Source organism: Hypanus sabinus, chromosome 12 (genome assembly GCF_030144855.1).
Source record: "Hypanus sabinus isolate sHypSab1 chromosome 12, sHypSab1.hap1, whole genome shotgun sequence".
Taxonomy (NCBI): domain Eukaryota; kingdom Metazoa; phylum Chordata; class Chondrichthyes; order Myliobatiformes; family Dasyatidae; genus Hypanus; species Hypanus sabinus.
Window position 1 is genome coordinate 103,073,893 of NC_082717.1, and position 25,814 is coordinate 103,099,706.

A 25,814-nucleotide genomic window follows, 5' to 3' on the forward strand; every position below is an offset into this window, starting at 1 on the left:
CCATTTACCTATTACATTGTGACTGAATACTTGACTTAATTTTAACTGAAGTTTGTTTTGCATTGCAAGGAATAGAAATATCTCTCCTTTAGTTCCAGAAATCTTACTAGTAGCAGACTCCCTCCCCTAATCACATCTCCTCCTCCCACCTTACGCTCTCTCCATCAGAAAATTTCCAAGCTTTTCACTACAACTTCTCTCTTGCCAACCTAATTCCTCCTAAAGGACTCATGTCAGACTGTCTGTGGGTAGGGACCCCTCTGAGGAGCACTGCAGTTATGTTTTACAGGGCATTCAGGAAAACAAACAGCAGCTTGGCTAAGAACATAAGACATAGGTACAAAATTAACAAGTTTAAAGAATTATTTAAAAATTATTTAATGAACAAATATAAAATACATGATTTAAAATGAATTGAAGTAATGTAAATAAATGATACTTGGAATGGGATTTTTTGTTAAAAGATTATGAAATGTTTTGTTTTGATGTGATGATTGATGCCAAATATGTTTTTGTATAAGTAAGAGGGGTAGGTGTAATAATCTGTAGCTTCAGCCTACACCCTTTCGGTCAGTTTTAAAGATTTTTATTATTTAATTTTGTCTTATGAAATCATTGTTGAAAATGATGCTTTTTGTTATGTTTGTACTGACTGAAAAATAAAACTTCATTCATTCAGAATTAGGTTATTTTGCCTGTTGAGCCTGCACCGCCATTCTATCCAGCTTAATTTATTATCCCTCTCAACCCCATTCTTCTGCCTTCTCCCAATAACCTTTGACACCCTTACTAATCAAGAACTTATCAATCTCCACTCTAAATACACCAAATGACTAAGTATTTAATGGTAGCATTTTGTTCTTTAACAAGTCACATTTGCAGTATTTATTAAAAGTGGAAAATGTGAGCAGTGATGAAAGGGATAATCTTTCCACATTAATGAAGTACACTCAATAAATTTTGCTTTCTAATTTTTGTGTGCCAAAGTCAAGCTCTGACATTTCATACCCTAGATTACTCTTATTCGGACTAACACTTTCTAAACTCCATACATGTGCAAACAATACAACTTCTTCCTCTTCACAAATAAGGCTGCATTTCAGCTTACAGCCAAAGATAAACTGCAAATTCCATTAACAGATGAATATTTCAGAAGGTGTCGAAGAGTGCTGTAGGTATTTTTTTCATTATTGCAAGTCTTATGAAGAATTATATTGGAGTTATTTATTCAACAACCACTTGATCTCAGAAAGTGTTAACATTAGAATTTTTTTTCAATGGGTTTCGAAAATTTGCTTCAGAACCGGTTGTGAAAGCACGATGTAATTACACTGAAAATTTTTATCACAACTTTGGACTTAAATTATAGAAATGCTGAAGTGATTAGTATGGGAGCATTAATTGAAATAGAAGAATGAGTTAGCAGCAATTGATGGCTCAGGCAGCCCAATATATATAATGGATATCTTGTGTTAATGGAAGAGATTTATTTTAGGGAACCCAATTAAGAACTGGTTCATAAAGTTATGGGACTTGGGTTTTATTTGTCTGCTCCATCATACTGTTCAGTATTCTCATATGGAAAGGCTAAACATATCTTGAAGGAGGGTCTTGGCTCAAAATGTTGAATATTTATTCACTTCCTGACCTGCTTAATTCCGCCACCATTTGTGTGTGTTGCTTTGGATTTCTGGCATCTGCAGGATCTCTTCCATTTTAGTTTTTAGTGACTAATGCAAAGCTGCATTAGAAACAAGAAAACAAGTCAGCCTCTTTGTCAGATTATCATTTAGACGCAGGACAGGGCTGAGAGATAATAGCATTTTAGACAGGAAAGAGCTGTTTAACTATATAGCCTATGCCAATGTTTATGCTCCACATTAAACTCCTCTTAATCCTTTGGCATATCTGCAATAAAAGCGAAGTGCTGAAAATATTCATCATATCAGATGATATGCAGAGAAAAACAATTGACATTTTCAGGTCAATAACCTGTTATCAGAATTGGGGAAACTGAGAATGCAGGCATGTTATGGGTTACAGTGAGAGAACATAAGGAATATCAGCATGTTTTTCATTCCTTTCTGTTCATGTGCTTGTAAGTGTATGCATGATTATACCTAACACTGATGTAACAAAGAAACAACTGTCTTTTTTATCTGGTTCTTTGGTAAATTACCTATTTTATCAATTTTTTTTACTTCAGTAAACTATCTACTTTTAAATGTTCCTGTTGAATGTGTTTCTGAACACCTACAGACAATGCATTCCAAGTCAATGATTTGCAGCTCACAGATGTTTCTGCATGTCACACTAAATTATCTGTACTTTCTGGTTTCCGGTCCTTTTTGTTTCATCAAAATCACTTTTATTCTTTGACTTCCTTTAGCAATTCTTTATAATAGCAAGTAACACATTCTTACCAGTGGAAAGGGGCATTTTGTTTGAATTGGATGTAATAATAGTCTTGTATTTATTGCTTTTAGTTTTGGATTCTCTTGTGCTGTATACAACCACTATCTTTGCAAAAAAGTTCTAACAAGTTATCCCTCGGTATTCTCCTGAAACTGCTCAGCCTTTCCTCATCACTTCAATTGTTATCTCTTGTCCAAAGTGCCACTACCCTTTCAAGGTAACTGGAACCCTGAATGGTAGTTCTAAGTGTTCAAAACAACTGTGAAAGTTTAATATAACTTGCCTGCTTTTCATTCCTATCCCTCCATAAATATGTCCTAGTGAATGAATTTATGTTTTTATATTCTCATTAACAATTTACTTTTGGTGACTGTGCATCTAGACTCCTTTGCTCCCTTTAAACTCTTAATATCCAAACAATATGTCAGCTGTATTCCTCAATTGTATCACTTCACACTTATCTATTTTAAATTAATTTGTAAAATGCACAAATTTTGTTACGGTTATCCTGTAAGCAGTTGCATTCTTCCTCAATGTTCCTCTCAATTTGATATTATCCACAAATTTTGAAATTGTATTTTAAGATTTGGACTCTGGAATCAAAGTAAGTTTCTGCTTCATTTCCTACCAAACTGAGTGGCGACTTTGTAGCCAATTTGCTAACTGTAGTGCTACTCATGCCTCACACTGACTTATAAGGTCAATAATGGGTAAATGTTTTATTGTTTTCAGGGAGCTGACACTGTTCTGGAGCAAATTGCAGCAACGGATAGAGTCATCTTCCTTAACCTTTCTGGAATGCTGTCGGCAATTCTCCATGTTGTCTAAAACAGTTTATCACATATTCTTTTTGATTAAGGTCATACAATCAGAGGTATGAATAATTTATTGTGTAAAGTTCTGTTCTGGACATTTTGAAAACTAATTACAATTTAATTTTTGATTTGAACTCCAAGAAGTGGATGTGCCTAGATGCTGCAAATGCATCCCTCATCGACAGTTAAACACCTGGAATTCCTATTCTCCAGTATTCACAAATTTGCAATTATAGGCTGAAGAAAGCATTTATATTATATAGTGACTTTTCACATCCTTGGGATGTCTCAAGCTCATCTCTGGGTAAATTACATTAGGAAAGTAGTCACTGTTGTTTTGTAAATCAGTGTATATTCTCAGCAGACTAAAATAATGACCAGTGCATCTGATTTTGGTATCTTAGTTGAGGGAAATATAGGTCCAGGTAGCTGAACAACTCCCCTGCTTCTCTTCAAAAAGCATAATTGGATATTTAAGGCAGGCTGGCTTGTCTCTTCTAATGTTAGTCCATTGCTGAATTCTGCAATTGTATCAGCTTAGATTAGAATCAGAATGAGGTTTATTATTATTGGCATATGTCATGAAATTAGTTGTTTCGTGGCTGAGTACAGTGCGTGGCATATAAAAAATTAAGTTATAATAAAACAAAATAAATAGCGAAAAAGAGGAATAGTGAGGTGGTCTTCATGGGTTCATGGACCGATCACACATCTGATCGAAGAAGCTGTTCCTAAATCATGAAGTGTGTGTGTCTTCAAGCTCCTGCACCACCTCTTATGGTAGTAGAGCAGATGAGAAGAGGGCATGCCCTGGATAATAAGAGTCCTTAATGATAGCTGCCAATTTCTTGAGGTACTATCTTTTGACGATGTCCTCAATGGTGGAGAGACTTGTGCCTGTGATGGATCGGGCTGAGTCCACAACCCTCTGCAGCCTTTCGATCCTGTGCATTGAAGCCTTCATACCAGGCAGTGATGCAACCAGTCAGAATGTTTTCCATGGTACAGCTGCAGAAATTTACTGCACAAATTACTACATTAATTACTATATTAAATTATTACAAATAAATACTGTATTTAATATATTACATAAAATGCAAATATTGACTTTACACCCTTAAGTTCTGAAGTATATGCTATCAAAGATGATGCTAAGAGGGTGTCTTTAGTAGGATGCATGCAGAAGCTGATTTGATTATAACATTGATTTTGACATTCGCCTCAAAGTTAATGGTTATGTAGATTCTCATAGATTTGTACTTGACTTTTACTTCCAGTCAATAATTCAATCAATTACAAAAAATAAAAGTCGAAGTTTTATTTATAATTGCTTTACCCTCTGTGATGGCTAGCTATAAAAATCATTATGCAGCACTCATTCCGGAGAAAGCTAATAGTTTCAATATTCTTTGTGATGTTACAGTTGTCATTTTTCTTCTTCTCATACAGTGCCTTGAGGTTGAGAGTGACTTCCTCCACTGCAGTTTTTTTTGATTTGTGAGGTGATTAATGACGGCAATATAACCATGGTCATCCACAGATTCAGGAGATGCCTGGCAACTTGGCAGCTGGGTTGTTTGTGGGTTGATGCACTTGTTGCACCATTTAAACTGCACTTACGCCTGCTCCTCATATGTGGATTTGAGGTTCTTAGTGCCTTCCTGAATATTCTTTCTCCGTGTTTGTGAAGAATTCCACCTGCTGGTCTGTGCAGGATCTAAGGACGTTCTGGGGACCAGCAAGGCTGATCTGATGTCTTTGGCTGTGGGTAAGGTGGATCAGAAGACTTCAGAGTAATGGTGGCATTTCATTGAGCTCCTGTTTGAAATGTGCACAGAATACATTGAGCTCATTGGGAAAGGATGCTGCCTAAGTTCATTGTGGCCAGCAGTACTGCCTGACTTCACTTTGTAGCCTATTATTGCATTCAAGCCTTGCCACAATTGATGGCTGGACTGGGACTCTTAGCTTGGTCTTCTATGGTCTCTTGGCTTCCTTACCAAGGTCCTACCTAGATTTTCAGTATAGGTGATAGTCACTGAACTTGAATGCCGTAGAACTGGACTGTAGGAAATAGATCCCTTTATTGTATTAGTCAAGATGCATATAATTAGTTGAATGTGCTTGGAAGAGTAATAATTTTCAGCACTGAATGGTGACAACGCATAGCTTTGTTACTGTACTGCTTCAGAGACGTAAGTTTGATCTTGACCATCAGTATTGCCTTTGTGGAATTAACATATCCTTCCCTGTGACAATGTGGACTCTCTCTGGGTACTCTGATGGTGGGAGGGTAATTGGCAACAGTGAATTATTGCTCAGTATGGGTAAGAACTGGAGAGGAGTTGATTTGCATATGAGCAGAGCTACAGAGAAGTGAGGGGGAGAATGGATCTGATGGGATTGCTTTCCTGGAAACTAGCATAGACTAATGGGCTTATTGGTAAACTCCAATTTCATTATGACTAAATATGCAAAATTTGAAAGGTAATTTTGCAAAGTTCTTTGTTTTTAAACAATTGAGTATGCTTCGTAAGATTTGAATGCGAGAAGTTTGTGAACCCTTGCAATTACCAGTTATATTGCATTTATTACTCATAAAAGGTGACTTGATCTTCATCTGAGTGAGTGAGTGAGGCCTCTGTCAATCAGGGTCGACCATGGATGTTGCATCCTAGCAGTTTAGATCCACAAGTCTGAGCAGTACAATATGGAGGGTAAGTTGTTGCCCATGTACAAGCTCCCCATCTCCACACATCTGGTGAACCCAAAGGGACGGCAAAGATCAGTACAGTTTGGTACCAGCAGCTCCGCGGGAGTTTTCAGTCAGGCTCAGGGATTCCAGCTCTATACTTTTCTCTTGGGATTTACTCCCAAAGCCTTCCCCGTGTGTGGGTGTAGCCGCGAGGCAACAGAGATTTAAGATCAGAGTTTTCCTGCTCCTAGATGAACTGCCAACCACAGCTGATGAACCCCATCTGCCTGAAGCAACTGGTTTTAAAGTGCCAGTAAACTACCTTTGCCTCTTCTCCTGTCAGTAGAAATGGTTTTGCCAGGCCTAGTAGCTAAGGCACATGTGAAGGCCAGGATCTGGATGACATTGAGAGCACTTAATAGGTAGTGGGAGCTTGTCCCCATTACCACCCTCAGCTATAACAATCTCAAGGAGCCAAATCTTCATCAAAGTCACAATAATAGACAAACACAATCTGCCTAAACTAATAGCACAAACCATTCTTTTCATCAATATTGAGTATACCATTTAAACAATCATAGTCTAGGTTAAAAAATATATTTGAACCTCTGGGGTAACGCCTTCTGCAAAAGCTAATTGGAGTCAGATGTTAGACAATAGACAATAGGTGCAGAAGTAGACCATTCAGCCCCTGGAGTCTGCATCACCATTCTGAGATCATGGCTGATCACTATCAGTACCCAGTCCCTGCCTTGTCCCCATATCCCTTGATTCCCCTATCCATCAGATATCTATCTAGCTCAGTCAATGAGATTAGATTGGAAATGTAAATTGTAGAGGTGTCCTCCCCTATATAAAAAAAGACTCATGAAGTCAGGTCACTGACAGAGCCTACTTTTCTCAAGAAAGATCTGTTTATGTGCCCCATGCCTCGATCAAAACAACTTTCAGAGGACCTCAGAAGAATTGTGGAGATGCATGAAACTGGAAAAGGCTACAACAGCATTTCTAAAGATGTGAGTGTCATCAGTCCACAGTAAGAGAAATTGTCCACAAATGTGGGAAATTCAATACTGTTGCTACTCTTCCCTAGGAGTGGTGTCCTGCAAAGATCACACCAAGAGCACTGCATGCAGTGCTGAAGGAGGTGTAAAAGAACCTACAGAAATCTCTAGAACTTTATAAAGTCTCTGTTCATGTGTTCACTATAAGAAAAACACTGAACAAAAACACTGAACAAGAATGGTGTTCATAGCAGGACACTATGCAGAAAACCACTGCTCTACAAAAATTACATTGCTGCACATCTCAAATTTGCAGAATACCACCTGGATGTTCCACAACGCTTCTGGTACAGTGTTCTGTGGACAAGTGAGACAAAGGTTGAACTTTGCCAGAAGTGCACACAGCTATGTTTGAAGAAAAAAAGTGCACTGCACACCAAGACCAAAACCTCATCCCAACTGTGAAGCAGAGTGGAAGGAGCATCATGGTTTGGGGCTGCTTTGCTGCCTCGGGTTGTTGAGGGAACAATAAATTCAAGGCATTTTACAAGAGAATGTTCAGGTAGCATACATCACCTGAAGGTTAATAGAAGTTGGATGATGTAACAAGACACTGATCCAAAACATAAGAGTAAATCAACAACAGAATGGTTTAAAAAGAATAAAATTTGTGTTGACATGACAAGTCAGAGTCTTAGATGCTGTGGCATGGCCTGAAGAGGGCTGCTCATTTAGGATATCCTAGAAATATTGATGAACTGAATAGTTCTGTATGAAGGATTGGTCTAAAATTCCTCCTTGCCACCGCAGCTACAGAAAAAGTTTAGTGGCGGTTATTCCTGCTGAATGAGGTTCTACGAGTTATTAAATACAAGGGTTCATAACATCCAGCCTGGATGTTAATAGTTTGTGTGTTATTAGTTTAGACAGATTGTGTTTGTTTATTATTGTAACTTAGATGAAGATCAGACCACATTTTATGAGTAATTAATACAGAAAACCAGGTAATTGCAAAGTATTCACAAACATTTGTTCTTGCAACTGTACATGAAGTAGAAATGAACAGAAATATATTTGTTAAGATGTTTAAAGTAAGTAGACTGTAAGAAGCCTGAGGAAAATGAACACAAGTGTATACACTTAAGCAGTTCCCTGTAATTATGAAAAACTGGGGCAAAAAAGGCAGCCCTTGGTCCCATTGTTCCTGAGCTCTCCTCTGAGCAAGCAGTTATGCACCATACATCATCATTACTTTTTCTGTTATCCATTAACTTTCTTATTTTGATTATTTGTTCATTTATTTATAAAACTCCACCACCTCTTTGGTTACAGCTTTAATGATCAGGGCAACTTGGAGTGTGGAAGAAGGGTCCTGCCCCTGCATAATCTTGATTAATTATAATAAAATTGGTTATAAGTATTTAATATTTTTGATGTAAATCTTGATTGTGGCCAGTTTAGATTGGCATATGCCAACAGACATTGTGGGCCTGAGGGCCTGTTCCTCTGCTGTACTACATTGTGTGTTAAATTAAAAGACAACTTAATGATATTGTAACCAAAAATTTGTCAAGGAGCAAATGTTGGTAGATTGTATGATGATGCCCAAAATTCTCAGCTTTATTCCAGCTAATGCCAAAATATTATGAAGATTGTAAAGTCAAAGCATAAACTCTTTTAATAACCTACGCTTCTGTTATCGATGGATGTAATTTGTTTGCAACACACACAACATGCAGGCCAGGCAGCATCTGTGGAAAAGAGTAAACAGTCAATGTTTCAAGCTGAGAACCTTCATCAGATCTGGAAAGGAAAGGGAGAAGTCTGAGTAAGAAGGTGGAGGGGAGGGAGGAAGAAGTACAAGGTGGCAGGTGACGGGTGAAGCTGGGACGTGGGGTGAAGTTGATTGGTAAAACAGATAAAGGGCTGGAGGAGGGGGAATCTGATGGGAGAGAATAGAAGGCCATGGAAGAAAGGGAAGAGTGAGGAGCACCAGAGGGGGGTGATGAGCAAGTAAAGAGATAAGGTCAGAGAGAGAAACGGGAATGGGGAATGGTGAAGAAGGTGGGAGGGGCAATTTCCAGAAGTTTGAGAAATCAATGTTCATGCCATCAGGTTGGAGGCTACCCAGACGGAATATAAGGTATTGCTTCTCCGACCTGAGTGTGGCCTCATTGCAGCAGTAAAGGAAGCCTTGGACTGAAATATCGGAATAAGAAGTGGAATTGAAAATGGGTGGCTACAGGGAGAAACTGCTGTTGGAGTGAAGGTGTTTGGTGAAGCAGTCTCCCAATCTACATCAGGTCTCACCAATATACAGGAGGCCACACTGGGAGCACTGGATGCAGTAGATGACCCCAACAGACTTGCATGTGAAGTGTCGCCGCACCTGGAAGGGCTATTTGGGGCCCCTGAATGGTAGTGAGAGTGGGGGTAATCAGTTTCTTGATCTTCTGGTAATTGCCTAGCCCTCTTCACCATTCCCCATTCCTGTTTCCCTCTCTTACCTTATCTCCTTACTTGCCCATCTTCTCCCTTTTGTGCTCCTCGCCCTTTCCTTTCTTCCATGGTCTTCTATCCTCTCCTGTCAGAATCCCCTTTCTCCAACCTTTTACTTCTTTCACCAATCAACGCCACAGCTCTTTACCTCGCCCCTCTCCCAGTTTCACCTATCATCTGCCACCTTGTACTTCTTCCTCTCCAGCTTCCCCCCCCCCCCCATCTCCTTACTCCAATCTCCCCTTTCTTTCCAGTGCTGAAGAAGAATCTCAGCCCAAAATGTTAACTGTTTACTCTTTTCCACAGCTGCTGCCTGACCTGCTGAATTCCTCCAGGATTTTATGTGTTTTGCTGTGGATTTCCAGCATCTGCAGATTTTCTCTTGTTCGTAACTTGTTTGCCACGGTCAACTAACTTCTCATCTAATATTTCTTAACACTCTGCAAGCCATATTAGTCCTCACATACATTTTACCATTTCAACATCCCATGAGACATCCTTCAAGATGAGATTTAAGATCAAAATTTGAGTTCTTATAATGCAATGAAGCTCAGTTGCAGACACTGGAATCCAAGGATATGGCATTAATTAGATTTTGATGATTTGTAATTTTTTTCATTTGATGTTTAAGTTTATTTTTTAACAATGCAGTATGGATGAGATTCATATGCTTAGTACAGGGAATGTTAAATTTAGATTATTGTTTAAATCTACTTTAAATTGAAATGATGCAGCAGAATTTAAATCCAAATGTTGATTTAATAAGGTCCAATTCTGAGTGCGTTGTGCTTTAGATTCTGAAAATGCTGCCTACATCATATCATTCTGCAATATCCATTATTCCTAAAGCATGCTTTATAACAATGTTTCCAATATCCTGTGAGTTACAGGAATTGTTAAAGAATCAAAGTAAATGATTCAGCCCATTGAGTTCAAACTAATTTATTGTAGAATAATTTATCTGAGCCTGTTCTGCTCCTGAATGGTCTTCAAATTGTTTTCCCTCATATCCACTACCCTTATAAGCATTGAGTCTCAAATAATAACACTCTGCATTTAAAATAGATTTCCACATTATGACCTCCCCAACACCTTATTATTTGTCTGTTACTTTGTGCCATCTGATCTTTAGAAATAGCCGCGCCCTGTTTTCCTATCTCAACACATCATCAGCTTCTGCATCTGCACCAAATCTGCTCTCAAGCCTCCTCCCCTTGCAAATTGGTGAACAATCTAAGACTCTCTATCACAACCTTTTACATAGAATCCCTCAATCTCTGTTGCTGCTCCTGTAGCCACTGATTGAAAAAAATGTGACCTTTGCCATTCTCATCTGTGCCATTCACCATTTAGTAATCCAATTATTTAGGAAGCCTGTTCCCAGCTTTATTAAATGCCTTTGGTAAAAGGGTTTCCATTGTCTTTAGTGTGATTGTAATTTTTTAACTTTCTTTCTCATATGTGTGAACAAATAACTCTTAAAAGTAGATTAAAAAGTGGATGCTGATCTCCATAATTTCCATATGCTTAAGAAATATTATTGTATTATTTAAGGAACAATATATTTTATTAAGTGCCAAGTTTTCTCAAAACATTTGATTTTAGCCATTTAGAGTATGCATGTTTTTTTTTCATTTAAAGGAAATGGCCATATCATGAATACAGATTGTATGAGACTCAGCATGATTTCTTAAAAAATCCTAATTATTTGAAAGACATACCTAGTGGACCTTGCTGACATTCTATTGTTATATTTGAGGAATGAACATTGTTTTGAGAATTACAGTTTTTTTCCCAAAACAAATGTGCAGTGGATTGTTCATAATTTTTTTCAACAACCATTCAAATGGTTCACAGAGCTGACTGATCGGTGTAGTCATTTCCTGATATTTCAGATCATTGCTTGATGCCACCTTCATTTTAAAAGGCTATATATAGGACATCTATTTCATGAGCTCTATGACCACTGCTGCTTAATTAACTGTTCTGTAAAATAGAATGTTATTTTCCCACAACTGAAATCGAGCACAGTAATAGGTGAGTTGTGCTGAGAGTCAGTTATGGGCTGAAAGGATAATAGTCTGAAAGGCTAGAAAGGCAAATAATTTGGGTAGTCCTCCGGTATGAGAGTACTGCTGATTAATCAGATGTTGTGGTGAGCTGTTTACAAAATCTCTTTTAACCCCAAGTAAGGCAGTCCCTGAAATTGATGCACTACAGTAACCCACACATTAATTCTTATAACATCAAAGAGTCAGAGTAATACAATATGGAAATCGATCTTGCGGCTCTACTCGTATATGCCAGTCTAGATGCCCACCTAAGTAATTTGCTTGCTTGATCTATATCCCTTGAAATCTTTCCACTCTATGTACATGTTCTAGTATCTTCTAAATATCACTTGTACCTAACTCCACCAGCTTGTCCCATATACTCACCATCCTCTTTGTGAAAGTGTTGCCTCTCAGTCCCTCTGAAATCTTTCACCTCATGTTAAAGATATTGCCTCTTTTCTGATTCCTTTCCCTGGGACAAAGACTGGACATTCATCTAAGCTTATGTTCCAAGGAATAAGGTCATACCCTATCCAACCTGTCCCCATAACTCAGGCCTCAAGGTCTGGCAATATTATGATAAATCACCTTTGTACTTTTTCCAACTTAAAGTTTATTACATGGTAACCAAACTGCACAATACTCCAACTGCAGTGCACCAATGCCTTGTATAATCAATTTCGACCTGCCATGTTGACCCATTTGACCCTCACACAGGCATTCCCTTTGACCTATCCATTCATCCTCTCACCTTCTCTGTAACTTAGAATGGTACAGCACAGGAACAGACCCTTCAGTCCACAGTGTTGTGCCAAACTACTTAGCCAAATCCTTCCTTTCTTCCTGTGGTCCATATTCCTCCATTCTCTACATGTTCACGTACAGCAGCACGCAAAAGTTTGGGCACCCCTGGTCAAAATTTCTGCTACTGTGAATAGTTAAGTGAGTAGAAGATTAACTGATTTCCAAAAGTCATAAAGTTACAGATGAAACATTCCTTTCAACATTTTAAGCAAAATTAGTGTATTATTTTTGTTTTGTACAATTTTAGAGTGAAAAAAAAGAAAGGAGCACAATGCAAAAGTTTCGGCACCCCAAGAGATTTGAGCTCTCAGATAACTTTTACCAAGATCTCAGACCTTAATTAGCTTGTTAGAGCTATGGCTTGTTCACAGTCATCTTTAGGAAAGGCCAGGTGATGCAAATTTCAAAGCTTTATAAATACCCTGACTCCTCAAACCTTGTCCCACAATCAGCAGCCGTGGGCTCCTGTAAGCAGCTGCCTAGCGCTCTGAAAATTAAAATAATTGATGCCCACAAAGCAGGAGAAGGCTATAAGAAGATAGCAAAGTGTTTTCAGGTTGCTGTTTCCTCAGTTCGTAAAGTAATTAAGAAATGGCAGTTAACAGGAACGGTGGAGGTCAAGTTGAGGTCTGGAAGACCAAGAAAACTTTCCAAGAAAACTGCTCATAGGATTGCTAGAAAGACAAATCAGAACCCCCATTTGACTGCAAAAGACCTTCAGGAAGATTTAGCAGACTCTGGAGTGGTGGTGCACTGTTCTATTGTGCAGCGACACCTGCACAAATATGACATTCATGGAAGAGTCATCAAAAGAAAACCTTTCCTGCGTCCTCACCACAAAATTCACTGTCAGAAGTTTGCAAAGGAACATCTAAACAAGCCTGATGCTTTTTGGCCACAATGAGCAAAGGTATGTTTGGAGAAAAAAGGGTGCAGAATTTCATGAAAAGAACACCTCTCCAACTGTTAAGCGCGGGGGTGGATCGATCATGCTTTGGGCTTGTGTTGCAGCCAGTGGCATGGGAAACATTTCACTGGTAGAGGGAAGATGAATTCAATTAAATACCAGCAAATTCTGGAAGCAAACATCACACTGGCTGTAAAAAAAAAGCTGAAGCTGAAAAAGGAATGGCTTCTACAACAGGATATTGATTCTAAACATACCTGAAAATCCAGAATGGACTACCTCAAGAGGCACAAGCTGAAGGTTTTGCCATAACCCTCACAGTCCCCCGACCTAAACATCATCAAAAATCTGTGAATAGACCTCAAAAGAGCAGTGCATGCACAGAATCTCACAGAACTAGAAGCCTTTTGCAAGGAAGAATGGGTGAGAATCCCCCAAACAAGAATTGAAAGACTCTTAGCTGGCTACAGAAAGCATTTACAAGCTGTGATACTTAGCAAAGGGGTTGTTACCAAGTACTGACCATGCAGGGTGCCCAAATTTTTGCTTCAGGCCCTTTTCCTTTTTTGTTATTTTGAAACTGTAAAAGATGGAAATAAAAAGTAATCTTGCTTAAAATACTAAAGAAATGTGTCATCTTTAACGTTATGCCTTTTGGAAATCAGGTCATCTTTTACTTGCTTAGCTATTCACAGTAACAGAAGTTTTGACCAGGGTGCCCAAACTTTTGCGTGCCACTGTACCAGTGTAAGAGTCTCAAACCCCTCTTATCATTTCTGCCTCCAATCACTACTCCTGGAAGAGCATTCCAGGCACCCACCACTCTCTGTGTAGAATAAAACTTGCCCGACTCATATCCTTTGAATTTTCCCCTCACAAATGCTTGTTCTCTGGTGCATGTCACCCTTGGGAAAAATAAACAGTTATCTCCTTTGTCTATGCTTCTCATAATTTTACAAACTCATGTCTCATCACTTCTCAACCTCTGCTGAGATTTGACTTGTGAAACTTAATAGTACCTTTGTGTGTGTATGTATGTATGTCTATATATATATATACACACACACACACAATTTTTATCTTTCCCAAAGATTCAGATCTTGTACATGATTTTTAAATTTTTCCTTCTTTTTTCAGAAGCTGTCTGACCTGCTGAATTGTCATAGTATTTTCTTTTGTTGCTTCAGGTTTTTTTAAATCTACTCTTAGAAACACTGGCCATTATATATTATTGCTATTGCAACTTGTACATATACACAAAGGAAAAATGCTTTTTTGTATGAAGACCAAGTTCAAAGAGCCAACTGAGACTCTGGTCTAAATTACTTCCTGTGCTTTATCATATGATGCAGGTTGATTTTACTTCTTAGTAGTAGTTTTGGTGGTGGAGTGCTTTTCCCAGTTCCCATCATTGCTTTCTCGTTTACGTTTTTATCTTTGACCATTCTACATCACAGCACTGAAACGGTCAGTCAGTATTGCCACTTCATAAATAAAAAGTGACAGAATGGCTATCAAAGATTAGATTACCAAGTGCTTACTAAGCAAGGGAACCATATATTTGCTGTTTATAATTTTCAGGTGGCTTATGTATTCAGAAGACAAATTCTAGCCATTTTTACCTAGGATTAGTATGAATTATAATGATTGATAACTTGTTATTATCCATGTGATTATATTTTGATGATATCAAATCAAAATCTGTGCAGTAACTTATGATCTTCTCTCTCCAGGCAGGGGAAGCTGGGCTTTCAGCTTGTATTGAGCTATGTGTGAGGGCACTACGCATGGAATCAAATGAAAGTCCTTCAGTGAAAACGTCCATCTGCAAGACAGTGTCATGCTTGTTACCCGATTATTTAGAGGTCAGGCGAGCATGCCAGCTCACCGAATTCCTCCTGGAACCCACAGTAGAAGCATATTATGCAGTTGAGACTTTGTACAACCAGCCGGATCAGAAGTATGATGATGAAAATGGCCCGATCCCAAATTCACTGAGATGTGAACTCCTGCTTGTTTTGAAAACACATTGGCCCTTTGATCCTGAATTCTGGGACTGGAAGACCCTGAAACGACATTGTCTTGCATTAATGGGGGAGGAAGCATCCATCGTGTCTTCTATTGATGAGCTTAATGACAGTGACCTGTTCGAAAATAATGAGAGCCATCCAGAAGAAACTGCTATGAAAGAACATTCACTGAATGGACTTCCTAAATTTTACAGCGATGTCATGAAAGTAGAGAACGGTTCATCTGAAAAAGTAGAAAAGAAGGAAAACCCTAAAATTGAGAAAGGTGTGGTATCTGCTAGATTTAAGAATTGGCAGGCATATATGCAGTATTGTGTATTATGCGACCGAGAGTTTCTGGGGCACCGAATTATCCGTCATGCTCAAACTCATGTGAAGGATGGAAACTATTACTGTCCCATATGTGCCAAAAGTTTCAAGAAAAAGGAGATTTTTGTTCCGCATGTTACATTTCATATTAAACAGTCGTGTAAAGAACGACTGGCATCTATCAAACCAAAAAGAAGAGTTGGAAGGCCTCCAAAGAATCTGACTGACTTCAGTCCTGCAGATAAAAAAATAGCTGAAATAGATAAACAAGAACATCGTCCAATTAAAAGGAACAGCCTGTATGGCGAGGATTTTGTAGTCTTCAGTGATAGTGATGGTTCTGATGATGAAGGTAAGGACAAATCATACAAACCTGAAATAACCACACAGAAAGTGGATTACACTGAAGATTATAACTGTCCCGTTACAATCTGTACCAAAACTTTTAAGTATTTTAAAAACTTAATTGCACACGTGAAAGGTCATGGTAATGATGAAGAAGCAAAACAGTTCCTTAAAATGCAAAGTAATAAAGTTGTTTGTCAGTATTGTCGCAGACGCTTTGTCAGCGTTTCTCACCTTAATGAACATTTGCAAATTCACTGTGGCCCTAACCCATATGTCTGTATTCAACTGGAATGTAATGCAAGCTTTGGCACTTACTCTGAATTGGTAGGACATAGAAAAGAACATCTGCTGTTCAAAGCCAAATGCATGTTTCAGAATTGTGGAAGGATTTTCACAGAGTCTTATTTGTTATACGATCACGAAGCACAACATTACCACAATTCTTCATATACGTGCAAGTTCTCAGACTGTGGAAACATTTACTACTCTCAGAGTGAACTGCAAAAGCATGAAGTTGGTCATACAGCACATGCCTGTGTGAAAATTGAAACTGAAAATAGTTCACCTTTTCAAGCAGACCAGTTGGCTACAAATAGAACTGATAGAGTAGGCCAAGTGTTACAAATAAAGGCCGAAGATGAGCTACGCCTTGAGTCTGATGTTTATGAGAATGGTTTTAGTACTGATTGTGTTCCAAGTGAAACTGCCAAGCCTAAATCTTCCATGTCAGAGAAACTAGAGGAGCCTTCCACTGAGGAACAGAACCATCTTCCTAAAGATGAGAACTATGTTACCATAAAGAATGAAAAGACAGAGAGTACGGATATGGCTCATGCTGTTTTACCAGAAACTGTGTTTAAAGGGGAGGATGCTCCTATCCCAATGCTGCCTATAGAAACTGCAGCTGGTGAAGCTGCAAAATCAGTCCAAAGGTTCAACTGTAAGGTTGATGGCTGTAGTCGAAGCTATACCTCATCACGTAGTGTGAGTAAGCATATCAAAGCTGCCCATCCAGAATACTACGAAATGCTTAAGCAACAACGAAACTTAGCAAAAAAGCAGCAAGTTAGAAATCCCCCAAAGTGTCAAAATCAGGAAAAGCCTTCAAATCCATTGTGTTATCCAAATGAGAGAATCTCAGCTCCAACACCTGAAAGCACTACCGATACAGGAGGTGCAGTTTATCAGCAGCAGGTACCCTGTGTTTTAACAATCGAAACTGAGAACGTGGCTCCATCCAGGAAGAAAAGACATACACACAACAAGCGTGCAAAGTGGCCTGCAATCATTAAAGGCGACAAATTTATCTGTAGTAGGTGCTACAGAGAGTTTACTAATCCCAAATCTCTTGGAGGTCATTTATCACGACGGGCAATATGTAAGCCATATGATAAAAAGGAAAGTTCTTCAATTGTGGAGCAAAAGAATGGACAGGCTCTATATGTGACTGAAAAGATTCTTTCGTCTGATGTGTTCACACCACAAGGACATGAACCACCCTGTATCTCAGATACATTTTTGACTGGCGAGACATTCCTTCAGTCATTGGAAATGGGAGACAGTACAGAGCCATTTGCTGGTCATGAGCTCTTTCAGTCCACACAGGAGAACAACTACAATTCGAGTATATTTGAGCCAAGCAAGACTCTCCCAGTCACCAGCCTTCCTGGAACATTTGATTCAGAAGTCATTCAGCAGACTTTTCAGCCTGGATTTGAGATGACTGCAGTAGAAACAGGTTCATCCAACATAACCATATCACAGGCACTCACAACTATGTGTAGCCCAAGGTCATTTGTGGCTGGTGAAGATATGTCACTCAACACTGAGGTCCCACCAATGCTGGATGTGACTAGCTCAACTGCATATTCATCCTGTGAACCCTTGCAACAGCCACTAGAATCCAGCTTTTGTTCGGGAACATATGCTGACAATGAGATTCACACACAAAACTTGGAAAGTAACTGTGAGCCCTCTGTATTTTTTACTAATGGTGCCCTCCCTGATATTGATACAACTCATAATTCATCTCACTCTGAAGACCCCAGGACATTAGATATAAGAATAGCTGAAGTTTTGTTGGGCTTGCAGAATCTGAACTTGGAATATGATGAAAAGCCTTACGCAAGTGTTGCCCCACGCCAAACCTCACGGTCAGAAACACCGGTATCCTCCATGAACATCTCAACACATGCACCAATGAATAATTGCACCAGTGGTCCGAACATTATCAACCAGTGCTTGACAGCACCACAGGCAAACACTTCACTGCAGCTCACCGACACTGAGAATGACAAAGAACTGAAAGTGGACCTCATCAAACCTTTCATCTGCCAGGAATCTGACTGCATCTATAGTGCAATGACTAAAGATGCTCTGACAAATCATTATGTCAAAGTACATCAGTACTCCAAAGAGCAAATTATGGAAATAAAGATGTATCAGACTAGATTTGCTCCATTTAAGTGCCATGTTCCTAACTGTCAGAAAACTTTTACAAGGAACTCCAATCTTCGAGCCCATTACCAGTTAGTGCATCATGTAACACGGGAGGAGCTAGTAAAATTGAGAATTAAACGAGTGTACTGTAAAAAATTGGAGGGTCAGTACAAAACTACAGATTCTTTGCCACCATTGCAAGAAATCATTCCTCAATCTACTGTTAATGGGACACAAGATGATAAATCAATCAGTCTGCATGAATTGGACACAGTAACTCCAGCGCCCAGTGAGGTTAATTCTGAAATGGGTCTCCATCTACCCAGTACACATAATGACAAGACTGTCCTTTATGATCAGGGGCTGTCACAGAATGGCTCAGTGCTTCTGGCAAGTCTGGAAAATTGCTCCCCATTATCAGCACAGCTCCAAAATACTTTGGGACAATCCATAGGCCCACAAGACACCTTGGTACCCAGAGCAGTGTCTCAGGATATCCCGTTGCTACTGGCAGGGCCCGCAGGTGACACTGCATTGCCTGTTGAGCCACAGAGTAGCCCTACATCAGCTGAAGATCTGCTGACGATCTCACCACTCTTGACATGGCCACAACCTGTTTTGCCACTGCCTGTGAAATCCCAGGATATCTCCACCATTCCCACAGGGCTGCAGGATGTGCCCCTCCTGCCAGCACAGCAACAGTGTACATCTCCACTACCAACAATGCCACAGTCTATCCCCATACCTGGAGCTCCAGCTGTTCTGCCAATTGCAGCAGGCCCAGCAGATGTCCCATTCATGCCAGCAGAGCAACTGGCCATTTCCAGAATAATACCAAACACGCTGACTATCTTGCCACTGACATCCAGGTCAGGTGATGTACCATTGTTGTCAATGAGTTCATCTAGTTCCTTGCCTGTGTCTGTGGGAATGCTGGGTTCCTCTGCTCTAACTGTGGGGCCACCAGGTGCTTCACCCATGTCTTTGGTGTTGCCAGGATCTTCATCCATTTCTATCGGGTTGCCGGTGTCCACAGTGCTACCAGCCTCCTCTGCTGTGTCTGTAAGGCCATCGGATGCTTCATCTATGACCACAGGGCTGCCAGGATCATCACCAATGACAGCAGTACTGCCAGGATCGTCACCAGTGACCACAGGGCTGCCAGGATCGTCACCCGTCACCACGGCACTGCCAGGATCATCACCCGTCACCACGGCACTGCCAGGTTCATCACCAGTAACAACAATGTTGCCAGGAACATCACCTTTGCCCCTCGGGCTACCAGGATCACCATCAATGACCACAGGACTGCCCAGATCATTGCCAGTTACCACCAGGCTGCCAGGATCATCACCAGTGACAATGGGGCTGCCAGGATCATCGATTACTGCAGGACTTATAGAATCATCGCCAGTGACTGCAGAGATGTCAGGTCCATTGGTGGTGACTACAGGGCTACCAGAATCATTGCCAGTGACCACTGGGCTTCCGGGATCAACGCCAGTGACCACAGTACTGCCAGGATCATCCCCAGTGACCACAGGGCTGCCTGGGTCATCCCCGGTGACCGCAGGGCTGCCTGGGTCATCCCCGGTGACCGCAAGGCTGCCTAGGTCATCCCCAGTGACTGCGGGACTGCCTGGATCAGCACTAGTGACCACGGGGCTGCCAGGATCATCCCCGGTGACCGTGGGGCTGCCGGGATCATCGCCAGTGACCACAGGGCTGCCGGGATCATCGCCAGTGACCACAGGGCTGCCGGGATCATTGCCAGTGTCCGTGGGGCTGCTGGGATCATCACCAGTGACCACGGGGCTGCCAGGATCATCCCCGGTGACCGTGGGGCTGCCGGGATCATCGCCAGTGACCACGGGGCTGCCGGGATCATTGCCAGTGTCCGTGGGGCTGCTGGGATCATCACCAGTGGCCGCGGGCCTGCCGGGCTCATCGCCGGTGACCACAGGGCTGCCAGGGTCATCGCCCCTCACCGCAGGGCTACTGGGCACCCCTCTTTCAGCAGAACCACCAGAGGTGTTCATTAATCCAATACAAAAACGTGATGCCTTTCTACATCCAGAGAGACCTGAAGATGTGGTTGTGCAGTCATCAGATATATCGGTGCTGGAAAGGAAATGTGAGGGAAGTTTGGAGCAAACTGGAGGCTCAACAACATTGATAAAGGTGTCTGGGGAAAGGAAGTGCAAGAAATCAGTTGCAAAGGTAAGAGCAGAGTGTGACAACAATAACTTTCACAAACCATACCAGTGTGTTCACAAAGGTTGCTCTGCGGCTTTCACAATTCAGCAAAACCTAATTCTGCACTATCGAGCCATACACCAGTCAGACCAACAGCTGCTTCACACACAGCTAAAACAGGAAATCACTCAAAGTGACAACATCCAGGTTAAAGAGTTTCAGTGCCAGATTGATGATTGCTGTAGAATTTTCCAAGGAGCGACTGATCTCATTAAACACTACTCCGAGCTTCACAGTCTAACCATAGATGAAATTGGAAAAATCATGTCTGCAAGTGAAGGGCAGTTTCATTGCGACCAAGCTCATTGCGTGTCTTCATTTACAGTATTCTGGAACTTTATCAAACACCTTCTGGTAGCCCATGGTGTAGATGTGGATAGTCCACAAAATGATGCAGATGCAGCATGTTTTAGGTGTGACTGTGAAGGCTGTGATCGTACTTATGCCACCAGATCAAACCTTTTAAGACACATCTTTACAAAGCACAGAGAGCTGCATCAATCTCATTTAATGAGGCCCAGAAGAATTATACCATTGGACCAAGAAAACTTTCCAATGGTAATTACTCAGGATGGTCTCACAGATGGAAAAAGCTATTCTGAATCTGAAGAATTTAGTGAAAATGAAGATGCTGTGAATCACAGTAAATCTAGTGAATGTTCTGCTTCAGATAGCAGTGATATGAAAAGTGGTGAGATTGATGAAAAGTCATACAACTCTAGAAAAGTTGGTAAATATACTTTCAAAAGTAAGGCTCAAGCCTTGGCCATGTGCAGCAGCAAGTCTCCAAAAGAACAGTATCCGTGCATGTTTGAGAACTGTTCATCTGTTGTTACCAGTGAACAAAGTCTGGTAAAACATTATAGAATTCATCACAAGATATCTAGTGTATTTGTTAGTCAATACCACAATTATCTGGTAACTTGCAGGAAGTTTTCAAATGTCCAAGAGACAGAATTGACTGAATGCATAAGCAGCCATGAAGAACGATCAGTGGAGTATGCTGTTAATGGAGATGTGATTCGGCCACAAGACAACTTAAGTGAAATAGAGGTTTTCAGTAAGAAGCTGGGAAATGATAATTCCTTCAAGAGTTCCATTGATGAACTTTCAGAATCGCTTAATGCTGAAGTTATTGAAGGCACGGGTAGTAAGTCCATTGCAACTGAACAGAAAGAGATCACTGGTGAGAAGAAATTCACTGATGCAAGTAGCTACCAGCCTTCTAGGAAAAGATCAACCATTCAACTGGATCTCTTGGGTATGGAAGAAGGCATGCAGATTAAAAAGAAAAGAAGCTTAATTGAAGAAACACCTGAGCAGCTGTTGAAAGATGATCCAAACCAAACCCTCCATCAGAAGAAGGGGTGTCCTCCAGAGCGCAGCTTGTGCACACACAAGACACATCACCATAAGTCTTTTGATTTAAGTACATTTAAGCCCATGGGATTTGAAATCTCCTTCCTGAAGTTCCTTGAGGAATCTGCTCTGAAGCAAAAGAGAAAAGCTCTGGCCAGTAAAGGTTCATCTACTGTTAACACTGAGAAAGTGGTGGATGGCAGATTAAATTCATCCTTTGTCACAGAAGATGACGCAGACAGATTGCCAACAAAGCATCCTGTCAAAAAAGACACAAATTCGGTGGTTTCTACTGACAACAAGAAGCAATCTGTCACAGATAAACTATATGATCAAAATACCGAGCATCGGACTCTTGCTAATTTTACAAATCCTTTATCTCTTCATATTTTTAAAAACATAAAAATTATAATGGACAAGGCAGACTCAAACTGTGTTGAGCTTGCTGAAAAGCAGCTTCAACATATGCATCCCACAGTAGTCCTTAGTCGAGTAAAGGTAGACTTCAATATGCTGGCCCAAGTTAAGGATATAAAAGAAAGACTCACTGTTAAGAGTACATAATTCTGTAACACATAGTGTATGTATTGAAGAAAATAGGAGAAAATAGAAGCTGTAATTTGCTTAAATTTGGTCCTTGATAGTATTTGAACCAAAAGGATGCCTGTACATTTTAACCAAAGCATGTTTGTAAATGTCTTTTTTAATATAATTTTTTAAACAAAATCTAATGTGGCAGTAGCCACATTCAATGTATTCAACAGAATCCCTATGGGACTAAATTATGACACAGAACGATTGCTCTGTTTATGTAAAACAAATGTAATTTGAAGTCAAGACATTTGTATACAAAGGAGGGGTGAGACTTGGACTGTTATGTAGGTTCTGTTAATAACCTGATAGGTCAGTATTCCTGAGCATGACGGTGCAAATACTGTATGATATAGTTTGAGCAGTACTTTTATCATTGTGTACATACTTAAAGAGATTGTATCCCATTTACTACAAAGCCTTTCTAGTCCCAATCCACAAGTACAAATTGTACACAAATGAAATCAGAAGCTGCTGGAAATACTCAGCAAGTTAGGCATCAAAGTGGAGAGACGTGGAGTTAATGTTTCAGGTTCATGGCCTTCCATCAGACTGGTTCTGCATAACATTGGACATCACCATAATAAAGGTCTCTTGCAAAGATAAAATGGTTTGTATTTTATTAATTCTGCTGTATTTTGTCCTATTTGATACAACATTACAAATGATGCTCAAACATTCTCGGTTTTTGGAGAGGGGAAGAGTATGTACATTTTGTAGAAATTTCAAACTTCTTTGTATGTTCTTTATGGGATACTCTCTCTTACAACACCATCTTGTAAGAGTTTTGAGAACAAGCTCCAGCAATACAAGCTGTGTAATATAGTCAATCTCCTTGATGTTTTTTGTTTAAAACTGTGACTAGTGGAGAAAATACAGTTTAAAAAATCCTTTTGAGAGATGTTTTAACTTAATGAAAACAGACCATGTTATTCCAGAACACTTCATATACTGTATATAATCAATACAAAACTGTAGAAAATGTTTAAAAATGCATTAAAACTAAGTACCCAACCTGAATGTAAAACCATTGTTGAAGATTGGATTTGCAGTGACCCAAATACTTGAAGACAACTTTAATGTGAAAAGCAAGGTGAGGAATTTGAAAGTAAATGAGGTTAATGTTCAGATTTCAGAGGTTCAATCTGATAATATTGATTTTCTGTGAGCAATGCTGTACTGACACACAGTTTTACTGCTCTGGAGCTCTGTTGCTGAAGGTGTGTGCACCTGAAATTCTTTTGTTTCTGAACTTAATGACCAATATTGAGTGTCTGAATGTTCATTGATAACCTACTCAGGATCTTAACATCTGGTATAAATTCATAGTTTGAAGTGGCCAAATCAGCAGAATAATAGTGAACAGTCCATTTTGGCAAACCAGAATTCATCTTGACATTTACCACTTGCAGTGCACCCTTCCAAAGGTTTATTCAAAACATACAACATGGTATCAGGGGAAAACAAAAGGATTTTTTGACAGTCTGTAATTGTGGGGAAAACATTCTTTTGTAAACAAGCGTGTATTTATAGCTGTATCTCATTTATATATTTGAATACAGTATTGTTATTGTAAATAATGCAGTAGTACTTAGATGAACTATTAAAATAGAAAATTAGATGTCTCTTTAAATAATGTTTTTGTTAAATTAATATAAAAATATTGAAAATAAATCTGCTTAAGGAGTTAATTTTTAATACTGGGACTATCTGCTCTCTAATTATAAATACTGATTTTTCTATTTTAAGGTCAGCTTGAAATTCCCACCTGCTCTTAATTTGTTTAATTTGCAAACTAAATTAACCCTATTGCAAATTAAACTCCCAAAAAAACACTTGAAAAGAACTGAGTTCTGGTCGTATCTTTGATTAATATTTGGAAAAGGTTACTCTGAATGAGATTGCTCCCTAAACTGCTGTTTGCGCCACTGTTCCGCCACCAGAGGATACGCAGGAAAATAACTTTGATACTCTAAAGCCACTGAAGTGTTGTCACTATTATAATATAAATAGTTCAGAGATATTTACACACTGCAAGCAGTTATGTGGTAATGGCCAAGATTTGTTTTTCTGAAGTTGGTTGAGGATTAGTATTGGCCAGGGTACCATTGAAGAATATTAATACTTTTCAAAATAGTGCTACATGGTATTTAGCATTATCTGAGTGAACAGATAGAGCACCAGTTTAATATCTCATCAAAAACACAAATGAAGATCAGCAGTGCAGAAGATGACAGGAGTGCAAATGGTGCAAAATTAGAAGGTAAGTGAGGGAATTTAAACAAAAACTCAATTGTTCAGAAAGCTATGGATGTTTATGGCACTTTAAAAATGCTCTTTAGACTTCTATCTTTTTCTTTCTCTGACACTGTATGTCAAAGCCATTGAACTGTAAAATCTTCTATCTTGGGTATTACACTCTGAAGATGAAAATCTGCGTGTCTTAGAACTGACCACAATCTAGCACAGTCTTGGACTGATTGTGTCTGACTCCCTTGATACAATGCTGGAAGCGAAATATCTAACTGCAGCAGTTATATTGGTATCGTTTGGTATTGATTTGTTCTTACAAAGCCTGTAAAACAACATAATTTGTGCTGAGTTTCATATCCACAGACTTAATTACCCTGTTAAGACACTACAAGTACATGGACTAATGATTCCAAATTACCTCCTGGTAAAAGTGGAACTTGGGAAGAATTCTCATTTCAAAATATTGGATAGTTCCAAACTTAATTAATCCTTCGTTAGCTTTCCTTACCAAAAGTTCACGTGGCATCTTTGGTGACTGGTGTATTAGCTCTCCACGACAGTGGAGTGGGCAGATACTTGGCAGATGACGTTTATCCACTTTGGGAGTAAGAACAGGAAGGCAGATTATTATCTGAACGGTGTAGAGTTAGGTAAGGGAGAAATACAAAGAGATCTAGGAGTCCTTGTTCATCAGTCACTGAAGATGAATGAACAAGTGCAGCAGGCAATGAAGAAGGCTAATGGAATGATGGCCTTTATTATTAAGGGAATTGAGTACAAGAGCAAGGAAATCCTCTTGCATTTGTACAGAGCCCTGGTGAGACCACACCTGGAGTATTGTGTACAGTTTTGGTCTCCAGGCTTAAGGAAGGACATCCTGGCTGTAGAGGAAGTGCAGCGTAGATTCACGAGGTTAATTCCTGGGATGTCTGGACTGTCTTACGCAGAGAGGTTAGAGAGACTGGGCTTGTACATGCTGAAATTAAGGAGATTGAGAGGGGATCTGATTGAAACATATAAGATTATTAAGGGATTG

At 39.7% G+C, this 25,814-nt stretch overlaps 1 protein-coding gene across 3 annotated transcripts in view; it reads left to right on the top strand.

Moving 5' to 3' along the window:
• LOC132403211 (zinc finger protein 292-like) overlaps nucleotides 1-24,204 on the top strand; it is a 201,388-nt gene extending 177,184 nt beyond the window's left edge. For all 3 annotated transcript variants that reach the window (XM_059986593.1, XM_059986594.1, XM_059986595.1), the window contains 2 exons: nucleotides 3,148-3,289; nucleotides 14,927-24,204. In XM_059986593.1, the coding sequence (XP_059842576.1) occupies nucleotides 3,148-3,289; nucleotides 14,927-22,498 (7,714 nt within the window). In that variant the 3' untranslated portion in view covers nucleotides 22,499-24,204. The remainder of the gene's footprint in view (nucleotides 1-3,147; nucleotides 3,290-14,926) is intronic.
• The last annotated feature ends 1,610 nt before the right edge of the window (nucleotides 24,205-25,814 follow it).